Source organism: Stegostoma tigrinum, chromosome 7 (assembly GCF_030684315.1).
Source record: "Stegostoma tigrinum isolate sSteTig4 chromosome 7, sSteTig4.hap1, whole genome shotgun sequence".
Lineage (NCBI taxonomy): Eukaryota > Metazoa > Chordata > Chondrichthyes > Orectolobiformes > Stegostomatidae > Stegostoma > Stegostoma tigrinum.
In genome coordinates this window covers 11,066,952-11,087,926 of record NC_081360.1, presented here as the reverse complement: position 1 = coordinate 11,087,926, position 20,975 = coordinate 11,066,952, and the positions used below count along the sequence as shown (strand labels likewise).

The 20,975-nt window shown below is 41.7% G+C and overlaps 1 protein-coding gene across 4 annotated transcripts in view; it reads right to left on the bottom strand.

The window, feature by feature from the left end:
- LOC125453945 (sperm-associated antigen 16 protein) overlaps positions 1–20,975 on the bottom strand; it is an 825,922-nt gene that overhangs the window by 196,939 nt on the left and 608,008 nt on the right. For all 4 annotated transcript variants that reach the window (XM_059647037.1, XM_059647038.1, XM_059647039.1 and 1 more), the window contains one exon: positions 18,599–18,725. In XM_059647037.1, the coding sequence (XP_059503020.1) occupies positions 18,599–18,725 (127 nt within the window). The remainder of the gene's footprint in view (positions 1–18,598; positions 18,726–20,975) is intronic.

Sequence of the window (20,975 nt, the reverse complement as noted above, 5' to 3'; positions counted from 1 at the left end):
AGGCTATTATTGTATCCATAAATAGTCTGGAGTGATTTTGGGGTTATGTGAATTTCCTGAAATGCTGTTGCATCCTCACTTCTGGGACTACAGCATGACAGGAGAATGAAACAAAAGCTGCAAACAAGAAAGCTCTGGGCACATGAACTTTGAGCTGAGATTCTTAATGTTCCTTGACAGTGATAGAAGACTGTTTGACAAGGGACATCTTGTGCCCATCTGAACTCCCAGATATGTTTCTTCATTGAGGTCTCGGACTGAAGCCTGTGCAAAACTCACTTGCAAACTTACCCTCTAATAATTTGTCATAGGAGCAACCCTTTCCTTACGGCATGGCTGCAGCCCATTTGTGTCCAGTGACTCATGCTAAATTCAATTATATACTTGCAGTAGCATGAGATAAACTGATCGGGCTTTTTATTAGTGGGTTATTGTCACTCTCTTCTTCTTTGAGTTGATGTGGCTGGGTATTTGTTGTGCTTGAGGGTCTGAAAGCAGGAAACCAGAATAGAAACACTGATGTGAAGGAAAATGTGGAGTGGATGGGCAGAAAGAGGTCAATGGTCATACCTTCACCAGCTTACCCATTGTGCCAGATAGAATAATGAAGATATGCTGGGAGTTGAGAAGAGGCATAAGCCAGGAATAAGAGATAAGCCAGGAATAAGTTGTCTTTGAAGTTCTCTGAGTCACAGTCAGTTCCATGATACTTTCCACAGGGTACCAAAAATGCAGGCATCTTTATTTCAGTTTCTGGTCTACTTTTTTCCCTTCTGTGCCACCTTGTCTTATAAGGGTGGGGAGACTGTCAGTGAATCTGTAGCGCAGACTTGATGGGATAAAGGGGCCTTTTCCCATGCTATAGAGCTCTATGAGGAAGTCTGTGTGATATTCATGCCATAACCAAATAACTGGAGTCATATGAAAGTACTGCACATTGAGTAGAAGTCTGGCAGCTTCGATAGGCGTGGGAAGGTGAAATGGATATGAGAGGCGAGTCCTGAGCTCCTAGGAGTGCCGCTGATTGATGTTGGGATGTCTGCATTGAGAAGCATGATAGGTATGGTGGTGAGGGTATGAAAATAAATGCTTTTCTTTTGATCACCTCTGTTAGGTAATTCAAGTTCTTGTGGCACTTTTAGCAGGTTCTCAGGCCCAAACTTCAGGAATTGACATCCTTTGTCATCTGTTTCCTTGTCTTTCTGTGGGTGGGTCTGATCAGCTTCTTGGTCCCCTGTAAAAACATGGTGCTTCTTCCCTTCCTCAACTCCTCATGGCTTTAGTGCTGCATCTATCGTCCTGGAATTCTTTCTCTTCAATCTTTTCAGCAATGTTATCTGTGCAGCTTCCTTTTAAGAAAAGACTAGGTTACCTAAAACAAGTGCAGGATCTTATAGTGGTTTGAGTGGCATGGGCCATGGTGAAAAGTCCAGTAAGTCCCATCTTGATGTGAGCAATCTGCTGCATCTTCTGTGTATTTGCCAAATAGCAAGGTAAGTTTCTTGCTAGGCAACACTGACTTGCCAAATTGGAGGGGCATTACAGTTTGTTCAATGCCTTAATAACGCTGCAACATTGGTTAGACCGCACTTGGAATACTGCGTCCAGTTCTGGTTGCCCTATTATAGGAAAGATGTGGATGCTTTGGAGAGGGTTCAGAGGAGGTTTACCAGGATGCTGCCTGGACTGGAGGGCTTATCTTATGAAGAGAGGTTGACTGAGCTCGGACTTTTCTCATTGGAGAAAAGGAGGAGGAGAGGGGACCTAATTGAGGTATACAAAATAATGAGAGGCATAGATAGAGTTGATAGCCAGACACTATTTCCCAGGGCAGAAATGGCTAACACGAGGGGTCATAGTTTTAAGCTGGTTGGAGGAAAGTATAGAGGGGATGTCAGAGGCGGGTTCTTTACACAGAGAGTTGTGAGAGCATGGAATGCGTTGCCAGCAGCAGTTGTGGAAGCAAGGTCATTGGGGACATTTAAGAGACTGCTGGACATGCATATGGTCACAGAAATTTGAGGGTGCATACATGAGGATCAGTGGTTGGCACAACATTGTGGGCTGAAGGGCCTGTTCTGTGCTGTACTGTTCTATGTGCTATGTTCGCCCCATTAATATTCAACTTTCTACTTTACTAAAACCAACGAGCAAGCTAGACGTTCAGAATTTTCAACATGGAAGTCAGCCCAGTTACCTGGCAAATTCAACTGGGCGCTGGCTGCAACCAGCCTTCATCTTGCTTTAGCATAAAAAGGCATCTCAGGACAATCCATAGGCACCATCCACAAACCCAAATATGAGCACTGGCATTGGATATTAGCCAACTCTTCACAACCATGCTGGCACATCTCCCAACGCACTTGTTGGCAACATAGGGAGCACGGATTTGTTCTGCAGGGTGCTTTGGAAATTAGCATTGAAAGACTGCTGCAAGGACACTTTGTACTCAGGGACAAGCATCCAGCTCAGGGATTGGACCAAGTTGAATCTTACACTGCTTGTTTGCTCTCTTGGTCGTCATTAAGCGTCTAGTTGCATGTCTTCTTTTACCTTGCCTCGCCATACCATGCCTTTAGTGGACTAGAGTTTCAGTTAGAGCCAAAGACTATCAGTCCTACTGTACAGACACATTCCCTAGTGCAGGTACACAAACAGGCTGCTTGCCATAGTTGTCACGAGGATCTGTCTAGGGGCATTGTGAATCATCTGCTCTGGAGCTGCAAAGACAGCAGTAAGCAGTCTAGATAGTCATACCTAGTGGGTGCTCAAAGTCAGTCAGAGGTATGGGTTGAATACAATCCTAGGGGGCTGTCTGTTGACCACTGACAGGGGCACAATGTGAGCCTGAAAGGAGGAGGATCACTGCCAAAACTGATTGAACAACTAAGGGTGGAGGGGCAATCCAGAGGCCTGAATGGAAGTGTGAATGAACAAGGTGATGGGGATATCTCCAGGTGTATTGGGGAAATGGTGTGAAACAGTAATGGATGGCATAGTAGGCTAGTATGTGGGGAGAGGCATGGGTTATTGGCACTACTATGGCCTTCACATGGTAGGGTAGAGGAGCAGGGTGGGTGTAATTAAGGTATAGTGTTAGTGCTTAGGGACAAAGAGGACAATTGGATCTGGGAGTGTTGGTCCAGGATTCTCTAAAGGTTAACTTGCAGGTAGAGTCCGTAATTAAGAAAGTGAATGTTATGTTGTCGTTTATCTCAAGAGGGTTGGAATATAAAAACAGTGATGTGCTTCTGAGGCTTTATAAAGCTCTAGTTAGGCCCCATTTAGAATACCGTGTCCAATTTTGGGCCCCACACCTCAGGAAGGACATACTAGCCCTGGAGCGTGTCCAGCGGAGATTCACACGGATGATCCCTGGAATGGTAGATTTAACGCATGATGAACGTCTAAGGATCCTGGGATTGTACTCATTAGAGTTTAGAAGGTTGGGGGGGATCTAATAGAAACTTACAAGATAATGTATGGTTTAGAAGGGGTGGACGCTAGAAAATTGTTTCCGTTGGGCGGGGAGACTAGGACCTGTGGGCACAGCCTTAAAATTAGAGGGGATAAATTTAAAACTGAAATGAGATGACATTTCTTCAGCCAGAGAGTGGTGGGCTTGTGGAATTCATTGCCACGGCGTGCAGTGGAGGCCGGGATGTTGGATGCCTTCAAGGCAGAGATCGACAAATTCTCGATCTCAGAAGGAAGACGGGGAGAGTGCAGGGAAGTGGAGTTGAAATGCCCATCAGCCATGATTTAAATGGCGGAGTGGACTTGATGGGCCGAATGGCCTTACTTCCACTCCTATGTCTTATGGTCTTATGGAGGTGAAAATCAAAGCCCTGTGTCTCCACATGGGGGAGATGGGTGGAAAGTGGCTGTTGGGGTAGAGTGGGGTAAATGGGGCTTGGAGGTTTGGTGGTGCTGGGACTGGGGAAGTACCTTGTGAGTAGGTAAAACCCAGTGCTGATAGTGTCCATTGGAAGCTGCATTCCCCACCATCAGTTGCCATCCTCTAGATGTAAAATGCAACTGAAAATGTTGAGCAGAGTCAATGTCACTGATAGATGTTAGGACATTGAAGTGGCATTGAAGAACATTGAAATACATGAGTATGGATTTGCAAACTTCAGCTATATTTCATTTCAAACATTCCTTGCCCATTTGCTATGCATACAGAATAAATAGCTTAGGTTTCAAATATTGCTTGAAGTTGATTTGTATTGTGCCACTGGTACTTGCAGACCTGACGCTAAATCTCAATGATGCAGAAGTTAATGGCAATGACTTAAAAAGAGGTGAGTGCTAGTCAAAAGTGCCCCATAACTTGCGAAATTTCCAAAGGTGCTCTGGGTATAGGCACATAGTCTCATCATATATCCTGTAAGTATGACAATAGACTCTACGCAATGCAGTGAAAAGTTGAATGAATTATGTAGTTTTGGGTTGGGAAGGGGCTCAGAGCTCAGAATACACTCCCTTTTTATATAACATATTGGTCACTCAGCTGCCACAGCATCTTTACAAAGTTGCAGCACATACTCCAAGTAACACCATGGTGGTTAGATGATAAGGCTACTAAAGGTGTGGTGTTGTGCCTTGGGCCAGCTTTGAGGAACCTTCCAGTATTGTTTGGTCAGAGAGTGCTGCATAATCCTGGAATTCTGTGCTTTACACAATTAAAAAAGGCAAGGAGGTGATATGCTGGATGCTATGAAGCCAGTGGAATGGAAACAGTCATCTGAGAATTTTAGAGAGGGGGAAGCATTACTTTTGTATGTTAGAACTCAGCTGCATCAGATGCTCTAAGATAGACAATCAGATCCAGCAGAAATGAGCTGGGTGCAGCAGACCATCACAGAATAGTCACTGGTCATAATGCCAGCATTTGGTTGGTATAGTGGAGAGAAATCCAGCTTCTATTGGTTTTGTCTAAATTGCTTTGCTATCTGTAAATAAAAGCTCAAGTTTGGAATTGTCCAATTGCTTACCTTTACGTGATGTGTTTCTAAAGGACAATGACAAATGGGCATTAGGAACAGAGTGGCAGTGACATAGTTGGAGGATTTAGATGAATGTAGTGAATAACAGGAAGACTGTGGGGCCTGGTGGTTAAATGATGGAAGGTGTGGTTCATCGTGGATGATGTCAACTGCTTTCTCCTGGACAGTGTCAAGCTTCTTGAGTTTCATTGGAGATTCACACACTCAGGAAAGTGGAGAGTATTCCATCACGCTTGTGATTTGTGCCTTGTAGATGGTGGACAAGCTTTGGGGAGTAAGGAAATGAGTTACTCACTGCAGGATTCCCCAGTCTCTTACCAGCTCTTATAGCAGCTCTATTTACAAGGCTAGTCCAGTTCAGTTTCTAGTAGCTTTCAGGATGTTAGATAATGGGACATTCAGTGATGATAATGCCACTGGATGTCAAGGGGTGATGGTGAGATTCTCTCTTGTTGGAGATAGCTATTATCTGGCACATGTGTGGAGCACATCTTACTTGCCGCTCCTTAGCCTCAGGCAGGATATTGCACAAGTCTTGCTGCATACGCACTTTGACTTCTTCCATCATAAAAATTGAAAGGATGCTGTAAATCAGAAGCAAAAACAAAATTGCTGGAAAAGCCCAGCAGGTCTGGCAGTATCTGTGAAGGAAAAACAGAGTTAACGTTTTGGGTCAGGTGACCAATATGTTCTGAGGAAGGGTCACTGGATCCGACACATAAACTCTGTTATTTCCTTCACAGATCCTGCCAGACCTACTGGGCTTTTCCAGCAATTTTGTTTTTGTTACTGACTTCTTCCGTATCTAAGAAGCTGTGAGTTGAGCTGAACAATGTGCAATCATTAGTGAACATTTCGCACCTGATCTTATGCTGAAGGCAAGATTATTGCTAAAACAGGTTGATTTGAAATCAATGCAAGTTTTGTTTATCGGCAGCGTGATGCTTCAAGATTTCCAAAGACTGGAATAACAACACCGTGCACGAATATGGGGTAAATACAGAAAATGTGACTGAACATATTACTTGAAAGAGATAGTAGGAACTGCAGATTCTGGAGAATCTGACATAACAAGGTGTAGAGCTGGATGTACACAGCAGATCAAACAGCATCAGAGGAGCAGGGGAGCTGACGTTTTGGGCCTAGACCCTTTTTCTGAAGAAGGGTCTAGGCCCAAAACGTCAGCTTTCCTGCTCCTCTGATGCTGCTTGACCTGCTGTGTTCATCCAGCTCTATATCTTGTCGTCTCTAATACTTGAAATATGTGGCTTTTGAATAATCTGGAAATAAGAGACTAATGATGACTGTGAAACTGTTTCCAATTGTTAGGAAAACCCATCTGGTTCACTAATACCCTTTAGGGAAGGAAATCTGCCATTCTTACCTGGCCTAGCCTACATGAGACTCCAGACCTACTGAAATTTGGTTGACTCTTAACTGCCCTCTGGGAAATTAGGGATAAGCACCCACAATCCAACAGGGAAGTTAAAGGCTGAGAGTTTTAAGAAGGGAATTTTGAATAGTAGGGCTGAGATAATTAAATAGTCTTTGCAACCAATGTTGGACCAGTGACAAAGTGAGATGTACAGAAGTCTACATTTGGAGAATATGGACAGTAAGGCAAAATTGAACGGGTTCAGAAAAGAATTACCAGGATAGTGCTGGGTATGGAGATTTGAGATGTAAGGACAGGCTGGGACTTCTTTCATTGGTGCATAGGATATTGAGGGATGACTTTATAAGGGTTTATAAAATCATAAGGGCGTAGATAAGGTGAATAGCAAAAGTCTTTTCTCCAAGATGGGGGAGCTCAAAACTAGGGGACATATTTTTGAGCAGAGAGGAGAAAGATTTAAAAGGCACCTGAAGCGCAACTTTTTCACACATTTATATGTGGAACGAACTGCCAGAGGAAGTGACAGATGCAGGTACAATTATAACATTTAAAAGAGATTTGGATGACTACATGGATAGGAAAGATTCAGAAGGATATGGGCCAAATGCAGGCAAGTGGGAATAGTTCAGTTTGGGAAACTTGGTCGGCATGGATAAGTGAGACCAAAGGGTCCATGTTGTATGACTCTACGACTCTATGACTGTGACTCTATGATCATGGCAGAATTTATCAGTGATCTTTAAATTAAAGCAACTGTAACTCAGTAGAAGTCTTTACTGCACATGGCCATTGAGGTTGGGTTAGCCAGTATGTTCAAGGCCAAGATAGACAGATTTTTAATCAGAATTGGATGAAGGGTTATGTGGATATGACAGGAATGTCGAGTTTAGGACTATCAGATCAGCCATGATCACATTTAATGGCAGGTCAGACTCGATAAGCCAAATGGCCTACATCTACTTCTATGGTCTGTGGATGTTATAGCTTGTGAAAGCTACAGGTATATGATCTGATGATAGTAGTCAAGTTGTATGGACAGTGGTACTTGGCAGGCCAGCCAGGATGGCTCTTAATAAATTAAGTCTGCAGAAAGTAAATCTGTGGATGATTATCTCTGCAGAAGTGAGGTAAGTATGGAGGTGACTGATATTACAAAGGTGGGAGCTCTTGAAATTGGAAACCAGCTTAGGGTAGAATTGGATAAGGGAACTATAAACCATCTCAGGCAGTCTGGCTTGCAGAACAGAGACAGTCACTGGTAAATAAAACGCTTGATGGGGTGGTTTTGACTTCCAGTATCCAATGAAAGGAAGTTTTGGTTCATTCACAACCTAAGATCAGACAAGCAATCTTGCAGGAGGGTTGAGGCTGGAGGAGGTGTTGCAAAAGTACAATTGGGTAGTACAATGCCTCAGTGGTTAGCAGTTACATCTCACAAAACCAGGGAAGGGGTTTGATTCTAGCTTTGGTCGACAATCTGTGTGGAGTTTGCACATTCTCCCCAGCTCTGTGTGTGTTTCTTCTGGTTTCCTCCCACAGCCTAAAGATGTGCAGTTTAAGTGGATTGGCCATGGGAAATGCAAGGTTGCATGACAGGATGGGGGAGTGGGTCTTGGTGGGATGTTCTTCGGAGGGGCACTGTGGAACGGATGGGCCAAATGGCCTGCTTCCACACCGTAGGGATTCTATGATTCAGTTGGAGTCATCAGTGCCATGCTTCACACTGAATTTCTGTAAATAATTATTCTTTTCACTTTAAGATGAAGGCAGAGTGTGGACATTGTTTAAACGGACTTCAGAAAGGCATTCATACACAGTTCCACATGGCAGACTGGTTAGCAATGTTAGATCATACGGAATCCAGAGACAGCTAGCCATTTGGATGCAAAGGTAGGAAAGAGGGTGGTGGTGCAAGGTTGTTTTTCAGACCGGAGGCTTGTGGCCAGCAGTATGACACAAGATTTGGTGCTGGATCCACTGCTTATTGTCATTTATGCATATGATTTGGATGTGAATATTGGAGACATGATTAGTACATTTACAGATGACACCAAAATTGGTGGTTATAAAGGACAATGAAGGTTATCTCAGAGTACAACAGGATCTTGATCAGATGGGCTGATGGACCAAGGAGTGGCAAATAAAGTTTAATTTTTGAAAAATGTGAGGTATTACATTTCAGTAAGGCAAATCAGGGCAGGACTTATACGCTAAATGGTAGGATCCTGGCAAGCATTGCCGAACAAAGAGACCTTGGGATAGAGGTTCATAGTTCCTTGAAAGTGGAGTCACATGTAGACAGCGCAGGGAACAAGGTATTTGGTACACTTGTCTCTATTAATCAGTTCGTGCATGATATCAGTTGCGATGCCATGTTGTGGCTGTACAGGACATTGGTGAGGCCACTGTATTCAGTAAAACCTCTTGGAATAAGGATAGCACACAAACCAACAGCCACACTTCACCAGTTACTCTCAAAGATGAAAGACCCCATACCCACAATAAGCAGGACAAGTGTGCCATATAAAATACTATAAGCAACTGTGAGAAACACTACTTAGGACAGATGGGCAGAAAACCCGTCACCAGGGTACTTGAACACCAACTCACAGCAAAATGGCACAATCATTTCTCCTTCACTTCAATACAGTCAGACATAGAAGGATGTCAATTTGACGGGACAAAGTTGCAGTACTAGGATAAGTGAGACAGCGACAAGCACGAGAATTCCTGACGGCCTGATTTTCAACCACCGATGCAATTAATAAACGTGTTGAAATAGACCCCATCTACATACCACTATGGTACAAACTGGAAACAGGACTGCTCACCATGACATCAGAGGAGCAGGAAGACTGCTTGGCCTGCTATGTTCATCCAGCTCTACACCTTGTTATCTCAGATTCTCCAGCATCTGCAGTTCCTACTATCTCTGCCCACAATGACAGACAGGATCATATAAATTCAGAGCGGGATAGAACAACAGCACTTCTACAGAGGCTACACAGCACTGACAATGTCACCTAGAAGAGAGACGAAACGTTTGCCCGAAAACCAGTCAGCTTGGCGAGCCAACCAACAAGTCTAGACTAGTTTAGGATATCTGGTCAGCATGGACAAGGTGGACTGAAGAGTTTGTTTCCATGCTGCACATGTCCATGACTCTCTCAGTCTTGTTTCTGGCTAAATAAACGCATTTCATTTTCTCTGCATGCACCATCAGTAACCATCATTTAACTGTAGGATTTTATTCCACAAATTTTCCAATCCTTGGGGAATCAAAAATCCTTTGCATTCTCACATCTTGCTTGAGACTCAATGCTTTTCTGCCCATGGCCTCCAATTCTGCACTTACATTTTGTGTTACATTCAGTTTGTCAGCTATTCCCACAGTATTTTCAAAATGGTTCTGAATTTAAATTCACAAGTTGAATCTTTGAATTACCCTCATCAGCCATTCTTGCACAATAGCTAATAAAACAATGTTCTTTTGAAGATAAAATGTTCAATGCACATATACTCCAAATAAAAGCTTCAACTAATGAACACTGCAAAATTGGTATCAATTATTTTCAGTTGTGACCACAGACTGTCTTGATGCTTGCGTCACCGCATGGCTTATTGATTACATCTTAATACTGGTTAGGTAAAATCTGAGCAGTCAATAATCATGCCAATAACCTCTTGTTTTGTCATAATTAAAATATCATCACTTCCCAATCTGTATTCCATATCTCAAAACAAACCTTACACCTATATCTACATTGAAATGCATCTGTTTCATACAGAATCCTAAACTAACCGACCCATTTATAATCATAACTAGTCATACAGTTTTGTATCATCACCAGTATCACATTATTATAAGATGAAATTTTCCCCAGTATCAATTAAGAACACTGAAATGGAAGGAACCAGTCAACAACCCGACAAAACTTTACTATTTGGACATTAAATATTTTCTGCTTTCTACTGACAAACTAATTTCTACTAATACTTTCCTTGAAAGCCAAAAGAGTGATACGGAGCTTTGAAGATTAATTATGAGGCTTGATTGTATAAGTTTGGCTTACATTCATCTAATTGATCATTCGAATATTCAGAGATAGTCTAATCAATTTATTAAAGGTTTTTCTGGGATATTTCCTAGAATGTTTTCTCCAGTGGGAGAATCAAGTTCAAGGGATAGACTTTTACCGTTGGAGCTGGGTTGTTCAGGAGCGAAATCAAGAAGTGATCTGGAAATCTCATCCCCAAAAGGCTGCAAATATTGGTAATAATTGGAATTTTCAAGACTAAAATTGCTTTTGTTAGACGTGGAACAAATATGGGAGAATGGAGTTGAGGTCAAGAGCAGGGAAGTTGTACAGAATTGTATAAAATACTGGGTAGGCCACAACTTGAGTACAGCGCAGAGCTCTGTTCACTACAATATAAGAAGGATGTGATTGCAGTAGAAAGGTTGAAGAGGAGGTTTACCAGGATGCTGCCTGAGCTGAAGGATCTGAGCTATGAGGTAAGATTGGATATGCTGGGGTTGTTTTCCTTGGACCAGCAAAATTTGAGATGGGATCAAATAAAGGTTTGTAAGATTATGAAGGCATGGATAGGTGCATTGTAAAGTTCTTTTTTCATTAGTAGAGAGATCAATAACCATGGCTACAGAGATTAGTAAGAAGTAGAAGACTAAGAGGGGAGTGAAAGAGAAAAGTTTTCACCCAGAGGCTGGCGGGAGCCTGGAAGTCACCGCCTGAAGGGTGGTTAAGTCAGAAACTCTCACAACATTGAAGCAGTATTTAGATATTCACTCACATTGTGATAGTCTCCAGGGCTATGGGCTAAGATATAAAAAAAATGGCATTAGTGTAGCCTTTGTTAACTGGTGTGTACATTACAGACTGAATGGGCTCCTTCTGGTGTATGAACATCTACGAGTCTATGAATAATGAGATTAAAAGAAACATTGTACAATTCTGCAAATGTTTGTACTCTGTCAGAAGATTGGACGGATTTCAAGAAGTAGCAGGGAAAGGCATAGAAAAGGAAAATTTAGAGAATGAGAGAAAGCTAGATAGAAATACCAAAGAAATTAGTAACAGAAAACAAAGAGATCGCAAAAGCACTGAACTTTGACTGCTGAAGACTTGGAAGACTTTCCAAAGATAGTTGAAAACCAAAAGGTGAAAAAGAGGAAGAAACTTATTACAATCACTATCAGCAAGGACAAGCGATAATACAGGCATTGGTTAAGATCATCCAAAGTTCCTTAAATTCTGGAAAAACCTCAGTGAATTGGGAAATAGCAAATACGACATAATTTATTCAAGAACTGCAAGAAACAGAAAGCAGGAAACTAGTTAGTCTAATGCCTGTTATAGAATATTACTAAAATTCATGAATAAGGAAGTTATAGCAGGATACTTTATTTAAAAAATTGGGATCAAATATACATGGCTTTGTGAAAGGAAAATCACACCAAACTAATCTGAGAATTCTTTAATGACGTAGTAAGCAAGGTAGATAAAGGGGTACCTGCAGATGCACCTGGATTTCCAAAGGGTGATTGCTCAGGTGCTGCAGAGGTTGCTAAGAAGGTTGCTCAAGATGTAGAGGGTAATTTATTTGCATAGAGTGGGAATGGAAGTGTCATGCTCAGGTTGGCAAGTGGTAAATGGTAGAGTGCTGTAGTATTGACCTCATATATTTACAATCAATGTCAATGACTTAGATAGAAGGTCCAAACATAATAGTTAAAATTTGTCCAGTAGTTAAATTTTCTGATGATACCAAGATAAATGGGAACGTAAGTTGTGAAGAGGAGGTAAAGACTATAAAGGGATGTAGACAGGTGAATAGGCAAACGTTTGGCTGATGGAATATAATGTAGGAAAAATTAAACTTGTCCACTTTCAGAAGAAGAAAAAGAAAGGCAGTATACTATTTAAATAGAGAGAGATTGTTTAATTCAGTGGTAGAAAGAGATCCTGGTGTTCTGCATATACAGGTACTGCATGTGATTAGGAAGGCAACTGGAGTGATGACATTTGTTGCAACTGGAGTGGAATATAAAAATTGAAAAGTTTTATTGTATCCTATGTACAGGGCCTTGGTGAGAGCACATCTGAAGTACTGTGTACATTAAAGGACTTAAATGTGTGAGAGACAATCCAGAGAAGGTCCACACAACTCAGTCCTGGGTTGAAACTCTCTCACTAAGGAATGTTGAGCAAGTTCAGATAATATCCACTGTAGAAGAATGAGAGGTGATCTGATTGAAACATTTAAAATCTGAGGGACTTGATCATGTAGATACTGTTTTCTTTTATTGGGAGACTAGAACTGGGAGTCAAAGTATAGCAAGTAGGAATCTCCCATTTAAGACAAAGATGAGGAGAATATTTTTCTCTGGGCCATTGTTTAATCTGGGGAATTCCCTTCCCCTGAAAACAACGGAAGCTGTGCCATTGAACTTATTCTTTGGAGTGGATGGTGTATGGGAAGAAGGCAGGAAAATGGAGATAAGGCCATAATCAGATCTTACTGAATGGTGGAACAGCCTCAAAAGATTGAATAACAAAGTGTGGAGCTGAATGAACACAGCAGGCCAAGCAGCATCTTAGGAGCACAAAAGCTGACGTTTTGGGCCAAGACCCTTCATCAGAAAAGGGAGATGGGGACAGGGTTCTGAAATAAATAGGGAGAGAAGGGGAGGCAGACCAAAGATGGATGGAGGAGAAGATAGGTAGAGAGGAGAGTGTAGATGGGGAGGTAGGGAGGGGATAGGTCAGTCCGGGGAGGACGGACAGGTCAAGGGGGCGGGATGAGGCTAGTAGGTAGGAAATGGAGGTACAGCTTGAGGTGGGAGGAGGGGATAGGTGAGAAGAAGAAGAGGTTAGGGAGGTGGGGATGAGCTGGGCTGGTTTTGGGATGCAGTGGGGGGAGGGGAGATTTTGAAGCTTGTGAAATCCACATGGATACAATTGGGCTGCGGGGTTCCCAAGTGGAATATGAGTTGCTGTTCCTGCAACCTTCGGGTGGCATCATTATGGCATTGCAGGAGGCCCAGGATGGACATGTCGTCTAAGGAATGGGAGGGGGAGTTAAAATGGTTCGCAACTGTGAGGTGCAGTTTTTTTATGGCAAACTGCGTGTAGGTGTTCTGCAAAGCCGTCCTCAAGCCTCCACTTGGTTTCCCCAATGTAGAGGAAGCCACACTGGGGTACAGTGGATGCAGTATACCACGTTGGCAGATGTGCATGTGAACATCTGCTTGATGTGGAAATTCTGAGATGGAGACAGAGAAGTCTCGGAAGGTGACGTCTCCATCTCAGGCAACCACCTACAAACCAATGTCCACTTCAAGCCCACCGACTCCCACAGCTACCTAGAATACACCTCCTCCCACCCACCTTCCTGCAAAAGTTCCATCCCCTATTCTCAATTCCTTCACCTCCGCTGCATCTGCTCCCAGGATGAGGCATTCCACTGCCGTACATCCCAGATGTCCTTGTTCTTCAAGTACCGCAACTTCCCCCCCCGTAGTGGTTGAGAACGCCCTCAACCGTGTCTCCTGCATTTTCTGCAACTCATTGCTCACGCCCCGTCCCCGCAATAACCGCCCAAAGAGAATCCCCCTCATCCTCACATACCACACCACCAACCTCCAGATACAACACATCATCCTCCGACACTTCCGCCATCTGCAATCCGACCCCACCACCAAAGACATTTTTCCATCCCCACCTTTGTCAGCCTTCTGGAGAGACTATTCTCTCCGTGACTCCCTGTCCGCTCCACACTCCCCTCCAACCCCAGCACTTTCCCCTGCAACCAGAGGAAGTGCTACTCTTGCCCCCACACCCCCTCCCTCACCCTCACGCCAGGCTCCAAGATGACTTTCTACATCAAGTAGATGTTCATCTGCCAATGTGGTATACTGCATCCGCTGTACACATTGTGGCTTCCTCTACACTGGGGAAACCAAGCAGAGGCTTGGGGGCCGCTTTGCAGAACACCTACACTCAGTTTGCAATAAACAACTGCACCTCACAGTTGCGAACCATTTCAACTCCCCCTCCCATTCCTCAGACGACCTTTCCATCCTGGGCCTCCTGCAGTGTCATAATGATGCCACCCGAAGGTTGCAGGAACAGCAACTCATATTCCGCTTGGGAACCCTGCAGCCCAATGGTATCAATGTTGATTTCACAAGCTTCACAATCTCCCCTCCCCCCATTGCATCCCAAAACGAGCCCAGCTCATCCCTGCCTCCCTAACCTGTTCTTCCTCCCACCTGTCCCCTCTTCCCACCTCAAGCCACACCTCCATTTCCTACCTACTAACCTCATCCCACCACCTTGAACTGTCCGTCCTCCCTGGACTGACCTATCCCCTCCCTACCTCCCCATCTACACTCTCCTCTCCACCTATCTTCTCCTCCATCCATCTTTGGTCCGCCTCCCCCTCTCTCCCTATTTATTTCAGAACCCTCTCCCCATCCCCTTTTTCTGATGAAGGGTATTGGCCCGAAGTGTCAGCTTTTGTGCTCCTAAGATGCTGCTTGGCCTGCTGTGTTCATCCAGCTCCATACTTTGTTATCTCGGATTATTCAGCATCTGCAGTTCCCATTGTCTCTCTCAAAAGATTGAATGCCTGCTCCTGCTCCTAAATCTGTTCTTATGTTTCATTATGCAGGAGCCATTCTCTCTGTTTGACCCTGGTCCACTCCTCAATCACTGCTAAATCTTAATCCTCTTCCTGCAAAACCTTCCCTGGAAATGTGGCACCTACCCTTTTATCTCCTTTCTACTCACTGTCCAAGATCCCAAATGCTTATTCCAACTAAAGGATTCATTTATCTGTACTTACTTCAGTTTAGTCTACTGTATTCACTGTTCACATTATAGTGTCCTCTATATTGGGTAGACCAAATGAGTTACCAGTGGCCTGTCATTTTAAGTTATTCACATTGCTCTCTAACTTCAATTTCTGTCCTTAACCCGTTACACTGTTTCACTGATGCTTAAAATTAGAGGATTAGCAGATCATCTTTTAAATAAGCACTTTAGAGCCTTCTGGACTCAACAATGACTTCAGAAATTTCAAACCATAATCTGTCCCTCATTTTGTTTCCCTTTATTTATAACTTCAGGACTTTTCTCTTGTTTTTACTTTCAGTGAACAGCACACCTGTTTCCGTCAAATCTCGTGTTTTCTTGATTCTTTTCTTGCCTCTTCGCCATTGTCTTTGACCCTGGAAGATTAACTCTTCTGTCATTCAGGTTCTTCTGCCTTTCCCTGTATCACCCTAATTTGTCCTTGTTTCACCCACCATTCACTCACAGCATGTCTAACTTTTCCAAGTTCTGTTGAAAGACCATAAACTCAAAACATTAACTCTTTCTTTTTCCATGATATTGCCAGACTCTGATGAGTACTTTGTCATGTTCTCTTTTCAAATTGAATTGGCTGATTTGTTTCGAGCAGATCATTTTCAGTTTACTACTTAAAGAGACATCTTTGATGCAATGTAACCAGGTTTTAAGTCTATGATTTCCTTCAATGTCAAGATTTTGAGATATAATATTTGCAAAATAATATAAATGATGTTAGAGTGTACATACATGGAGTGTTTTCCCAGCACCTTTTCTTGTGTAAATAGCTTGACAATAATTTATGTGGTCACCTTTGTAAACTGAAACCTTTTTATTGTCTCAAGTGTTTAGGTTAGCTTAACTCTGGCCTAATAGATAACTGTAAATATTGCAGGTTGTTTACTGGAGAATACGTAGGATACAGTGACTCATTTCCAACTTCACTTACTTGAAATTATATAAAAAAATGTAAATTTATTTATATGTCACAAAAATGTTCAACATTTTGATTCTTTTGAGAATAATTAATAAAACAATGCAGTTGAGCTTTGCATGATCAATGTCAACATTTAACAGGGCTTCAAATTGTTTCCTTGTAGCTTACAGATGAGTATAAGTGAATATGAATGCATTTTTAAAATCATACACTGAATCTAGCTGTCCTCAGATTCTAAATTCACTATGTCCTGGAAGCCTGCTACTACGTATGATCTAGGTAGGACAATGCAGTATACACAATATACATCGTTGCTTTAGCCTGTCACATAAACTTTAAAGCATTTCTATTAAGAGGTAGCCCTCTGACAGTAGGCTGTTCTTTCTATATTTGCCACAAGTGTAAGTGAACACATATATGACAAACAGCGACAAAGAGAAATATCTGAACACATGTTCAGATATAAAATAAAAATAAATTAATTAAAATTAAGTTTCAAAATTTCAGTTAGTACAGAACTTTTAAAAAAATGCCCGATGTACTAAATACTGAAAGTTATCAAAAGCATCTTGAGGTTTACCTCGCAAAAAAACAATCAAATGTCAGAGATTTAATAGTTCATGTAAAATCATTCAAAGAAGAATTTGATGTTACAATGGGAGGACATTAGGATCTCTCTGAAAAGATGAATGAAGGTTTGCTAAATTGTTTCCTCACCCATGGTCATCCAATCATCATGCAAACTTATTTTTATATGCATAAAATTACAATGTAAATAATAAAAGAAAACAAAGTCATTTGGAAACTCAGAACTAGGGTAATGTTGAAAGAAGACATACTTTATAAAAAATTTTCATTTTGCAGTCATCAGGACAAGGGACCAGATTAAGAGGAAATCAACATTTAAATACCAGGAGAGCATAGTGTTGATTGGATGGCAAATGGACTCTGATTGGTAGAGATGTTGCCTTGGAGAATGCACCAATTAATAACAGCTGACAGTTAACTGCCAGGCTTTGTTTAAATTTTAAACTAGGTTTACTTTGGCCAAAGCACTGTCCTGAGGAATGAGCCAGTGACTGGCTGTCACCTACTTTTTGGAGATGAAACAGATGCACTGAGTGGACACATTATTTCTATCTGTAAAGAACAGGGCCCTGTGTATTAGTATACACAACTACCAGTACATGGAAATGTGCCACATTCAAGCAAATTCATCTTTAAAATGGAATGGTCAACTGAGCTTCATTTTCTTGATGTTCTAGTTGAGAAGACTACTTCAATTGAGAGATCTGGTGCTGTCTACCAAAAAACTACTGTAACTGATCAGCATACATGTGTTAGAATATTTGCCTTATCAGTAATTTCAAAAATAATATTTAAGCTGTGCAAATGTGATGCTGAAATAGGGTGGAATAATGGCTACCCTGATCATATTATATCTCATGATATAACATGTAAGTTCATTAATGGCCCTGAGGCCATCACTTTTGACCTTGAAAAGGGCCCAGTCTGTCTCAGATTACCCTGGAAGGGTAAGCTTTCTCAAAGGTTTCAACAACAGGTGAAGTTAGTTGTTTCATGCTATGATGCAGGAACAACATGAGTAGTATTCATTGCTAACAGAATGCCACTGTCAAACGATAAAAGATGTCAATCATATAATTTAATAAAGTAATACTTGAATTTCAGTGCTGGTCTGTTGCTAGGTATGTAGACTACATGTCCCAAAGGATCAAATCAAATGGAATATTCCTTTGCCCATTTGCAACAAGTAAGGTCCTGACTGTACTCAACAACCTGTGCTTGCAATACTGACAACACACTATCCAATATGAGATGTGATGGCACAATTGGACAGCATTTGCTAGATAAACCCCAAGTGTATGAAGGATTACAATGGCAACCAATTTAGGATTGTCACTTGGGCTCGCAGTGTTGTGCACTGTCATAAATGCACTTGCACAAGTTATAATACTGACATGAGACTAGAAGCATTAACAAAATGCGTTTCTCAATGTTCAAATAAAATAGTAAGAGTTAACCACATGGTATTTGCAAGATTAAGGTTATAATAGGCAATTACCAAAGTCACAAGAATTTTCATCCCACCGAAGAAACTTTGTTCTGATAGTTTGGTTATGATGAGACTTTGATATCCAGTTTAGAATTCAGCTTTTTTACCTGCACTACATGATAAGATACACACCCCAGAATCACCTTCCACAGTGAAAAACCAAACCATCAGTTTACCACCTCCATATGGCCCATATTTGTGGAGCGATTATATTTTTAACATATATCGGTTACACTGGGGACTGAAGTAAGACAGGATGAAACCGCTGATACGATAGCTTAATTAACAAAAAGAATAGATTCCTACCTGATGGGTGGAAAATCACTTGATTTCCAGGATGAGGGCCTGCATCAACTGATAGCATTATTGCCACTTTCCGCACATCCCAAAGCTTTAGTATGCCATATGAGTCACAGGAAACAACTGTATCACCCTATTGAGCAAACATAAGGGAAGATTATTTTTGTACAGGATGAAGCTTCAGATTTATGTGTCACATTTTAGAGTGACCTTAAAAAGGTAGATTACACAAGACGAGAACACAATTTTCATGGTTCCCAATATCCAAAGACTAAATCGAACTCAATCAAATTCAGAATTGATAAATATTGTAAAAAAAAATTAGACGAGAGAAGCTATTGAAATGTAAGTTGAACTTCTCATTTGGTATTGCCAGTTTTGCATGATAGGGCTATTCAATAATTAAATAGCAATTAACTTAAATAGAATTATATAGAGTGGACAAGCCAGCAACTGGCCATTCAGCTCAACCAATGTATAATAATATTAATGTTCCTCGTTACTTGTTCTTCATTTAATTTTTTTCTACTCTTCTATATTCCTTGCTGTCATGTACTTATTTAGCTTCTCCCTCACACCATCTATTTCAATGATACTACAGTGTAGTAATTTCCATAGTCTAACCAATCTCTCGGTAAAGGGGCTCCTCCCCAATTGCTTTTTAAATTTATTTATGACTATCGTATATTTAAGAGCCTTGGTATTGGGATCCCCTACAGATGGAAATATCTTGCCTCTTATCTACCATACCAAATGTATTAGAATTAAAAAAAACATATTTTGTGAGCCTTCTATTTTCTAAAGAAAATATTTATCCAAGTGACAATTTTTTGTCCAAATAATTTGTCAATATATTTTGGAAATTGAATACACTCTTTCCTGCTAATTATAAACATGGGTTACATGACCGTTATTCCTGCCTCTAAATTACCTGGTAAAAGTTATTCAAACCCATAGCTCCATTGAAGCATTCAATGCCAATATTCCTTCTGGTTATTTTTTCTGCTGCATGGATCTCCAAGATCCGTGCATGGCAATAGCTTCTAAAAGTGGATGCTGATCAGTGTGTGCTGAACATCCCAGTGGCTGTGCAGCCAAACAGATCAATTGGTGACAGTGATTTAACAAAGATGTTCCAGGCAACTGTGACAGTGGTGGAGCACAAGCCTTGATGGATGTGGAGACAGTTGCAGAGCTAGATTTACTCTGAGGTTTCCGTGGTTATGCTGGTGGAGTGGAGATCCTGGCATTCTACTGACAATATTGTGCACACCTCCAGCCAGCTGGTTTTCTAATTTCTAATAATTTCTAATCACATTTGCTTACATTACTCTCAACTTCTTCTGTTACCTATTTCTGCCTCCATCTATCCAATCTAAATCTTGAATGGTAATATCAGGCTGGATTTAACAGAGACAGGGGTCTCTTCCAAATAACTGCCTGATGACTATTAACTGGCTCAGAATGAGTTTTCAGCTCCTTTTGAAGACCAGTCACAGTTAACTTGTAGGCAAATGTGATCAATTTGCACAAATCAAAATCCCACAAAAGTTGAAATTAGAAAATTGAGAAAAGAGCCTGTTTTTCGTGGAAGGTGAATATTGTCCAGAGTACAGTAAGGCATTTGATAAGGTCCCCCATGGTAGGCTCATTCAGAAGGTCAGGAGGAATGGGATACAGGGGAACTTAGCTGCTTGGATACAGAATTGGCTGGCCAACAGAAGACAGCGAGTGGTTGTAGAAGGAAAATATTCTGCCTGGAAGTCAGTGGTGAGTGGGGTTCCACAGGGCTCTGTCCTTGGGCCTCTACTGTTTGTAATTTTTATTAATGACTTGGATGAGGGGATTGAAGGATGGGTCAGCAAGTTTGCAGACGACACAAAGGTCGGAGGTGTCGTTGACAGTGTAGAGGGCTGTTGTAGGCTGCAGCGGGACATTGACAGGATGCAGAGATGGGCTGAGAGGTGGCAGATGGAGTTCAACCTGGATAAATGCGAGGTGATGCATTTTGGAAGGTCGAATTTGAAAGCTGAGTACAGGATTAAGGATAGGATTCTTGGCAGCGTGGAGGAACAGAGGGATCTTGGTGTGCAGATACATAGATCCCTTAAAATGGCCACCCAAGTGGACAGGGTTGTTTAGAAAGCATATGGTGTTTTGGCTTTCATTAACAGGGGGATTGAGTTTAAGAATCGTGAGATCTTGTAGCAGCTCTATAAAACTTTGGTTAGACCGCACTTGGAATACTGCGTCCAGTTCTGGGCGCCCTATTATGGGAAAGATGTGGATGCTTTGGAGAGGGTTCAGAGGAGGTTTACCAGGATGCTGCCTGGACTGGAGGGCTTATCTTATGAAGAGAGGTTGACTGAGCTCGGTCTCTTTT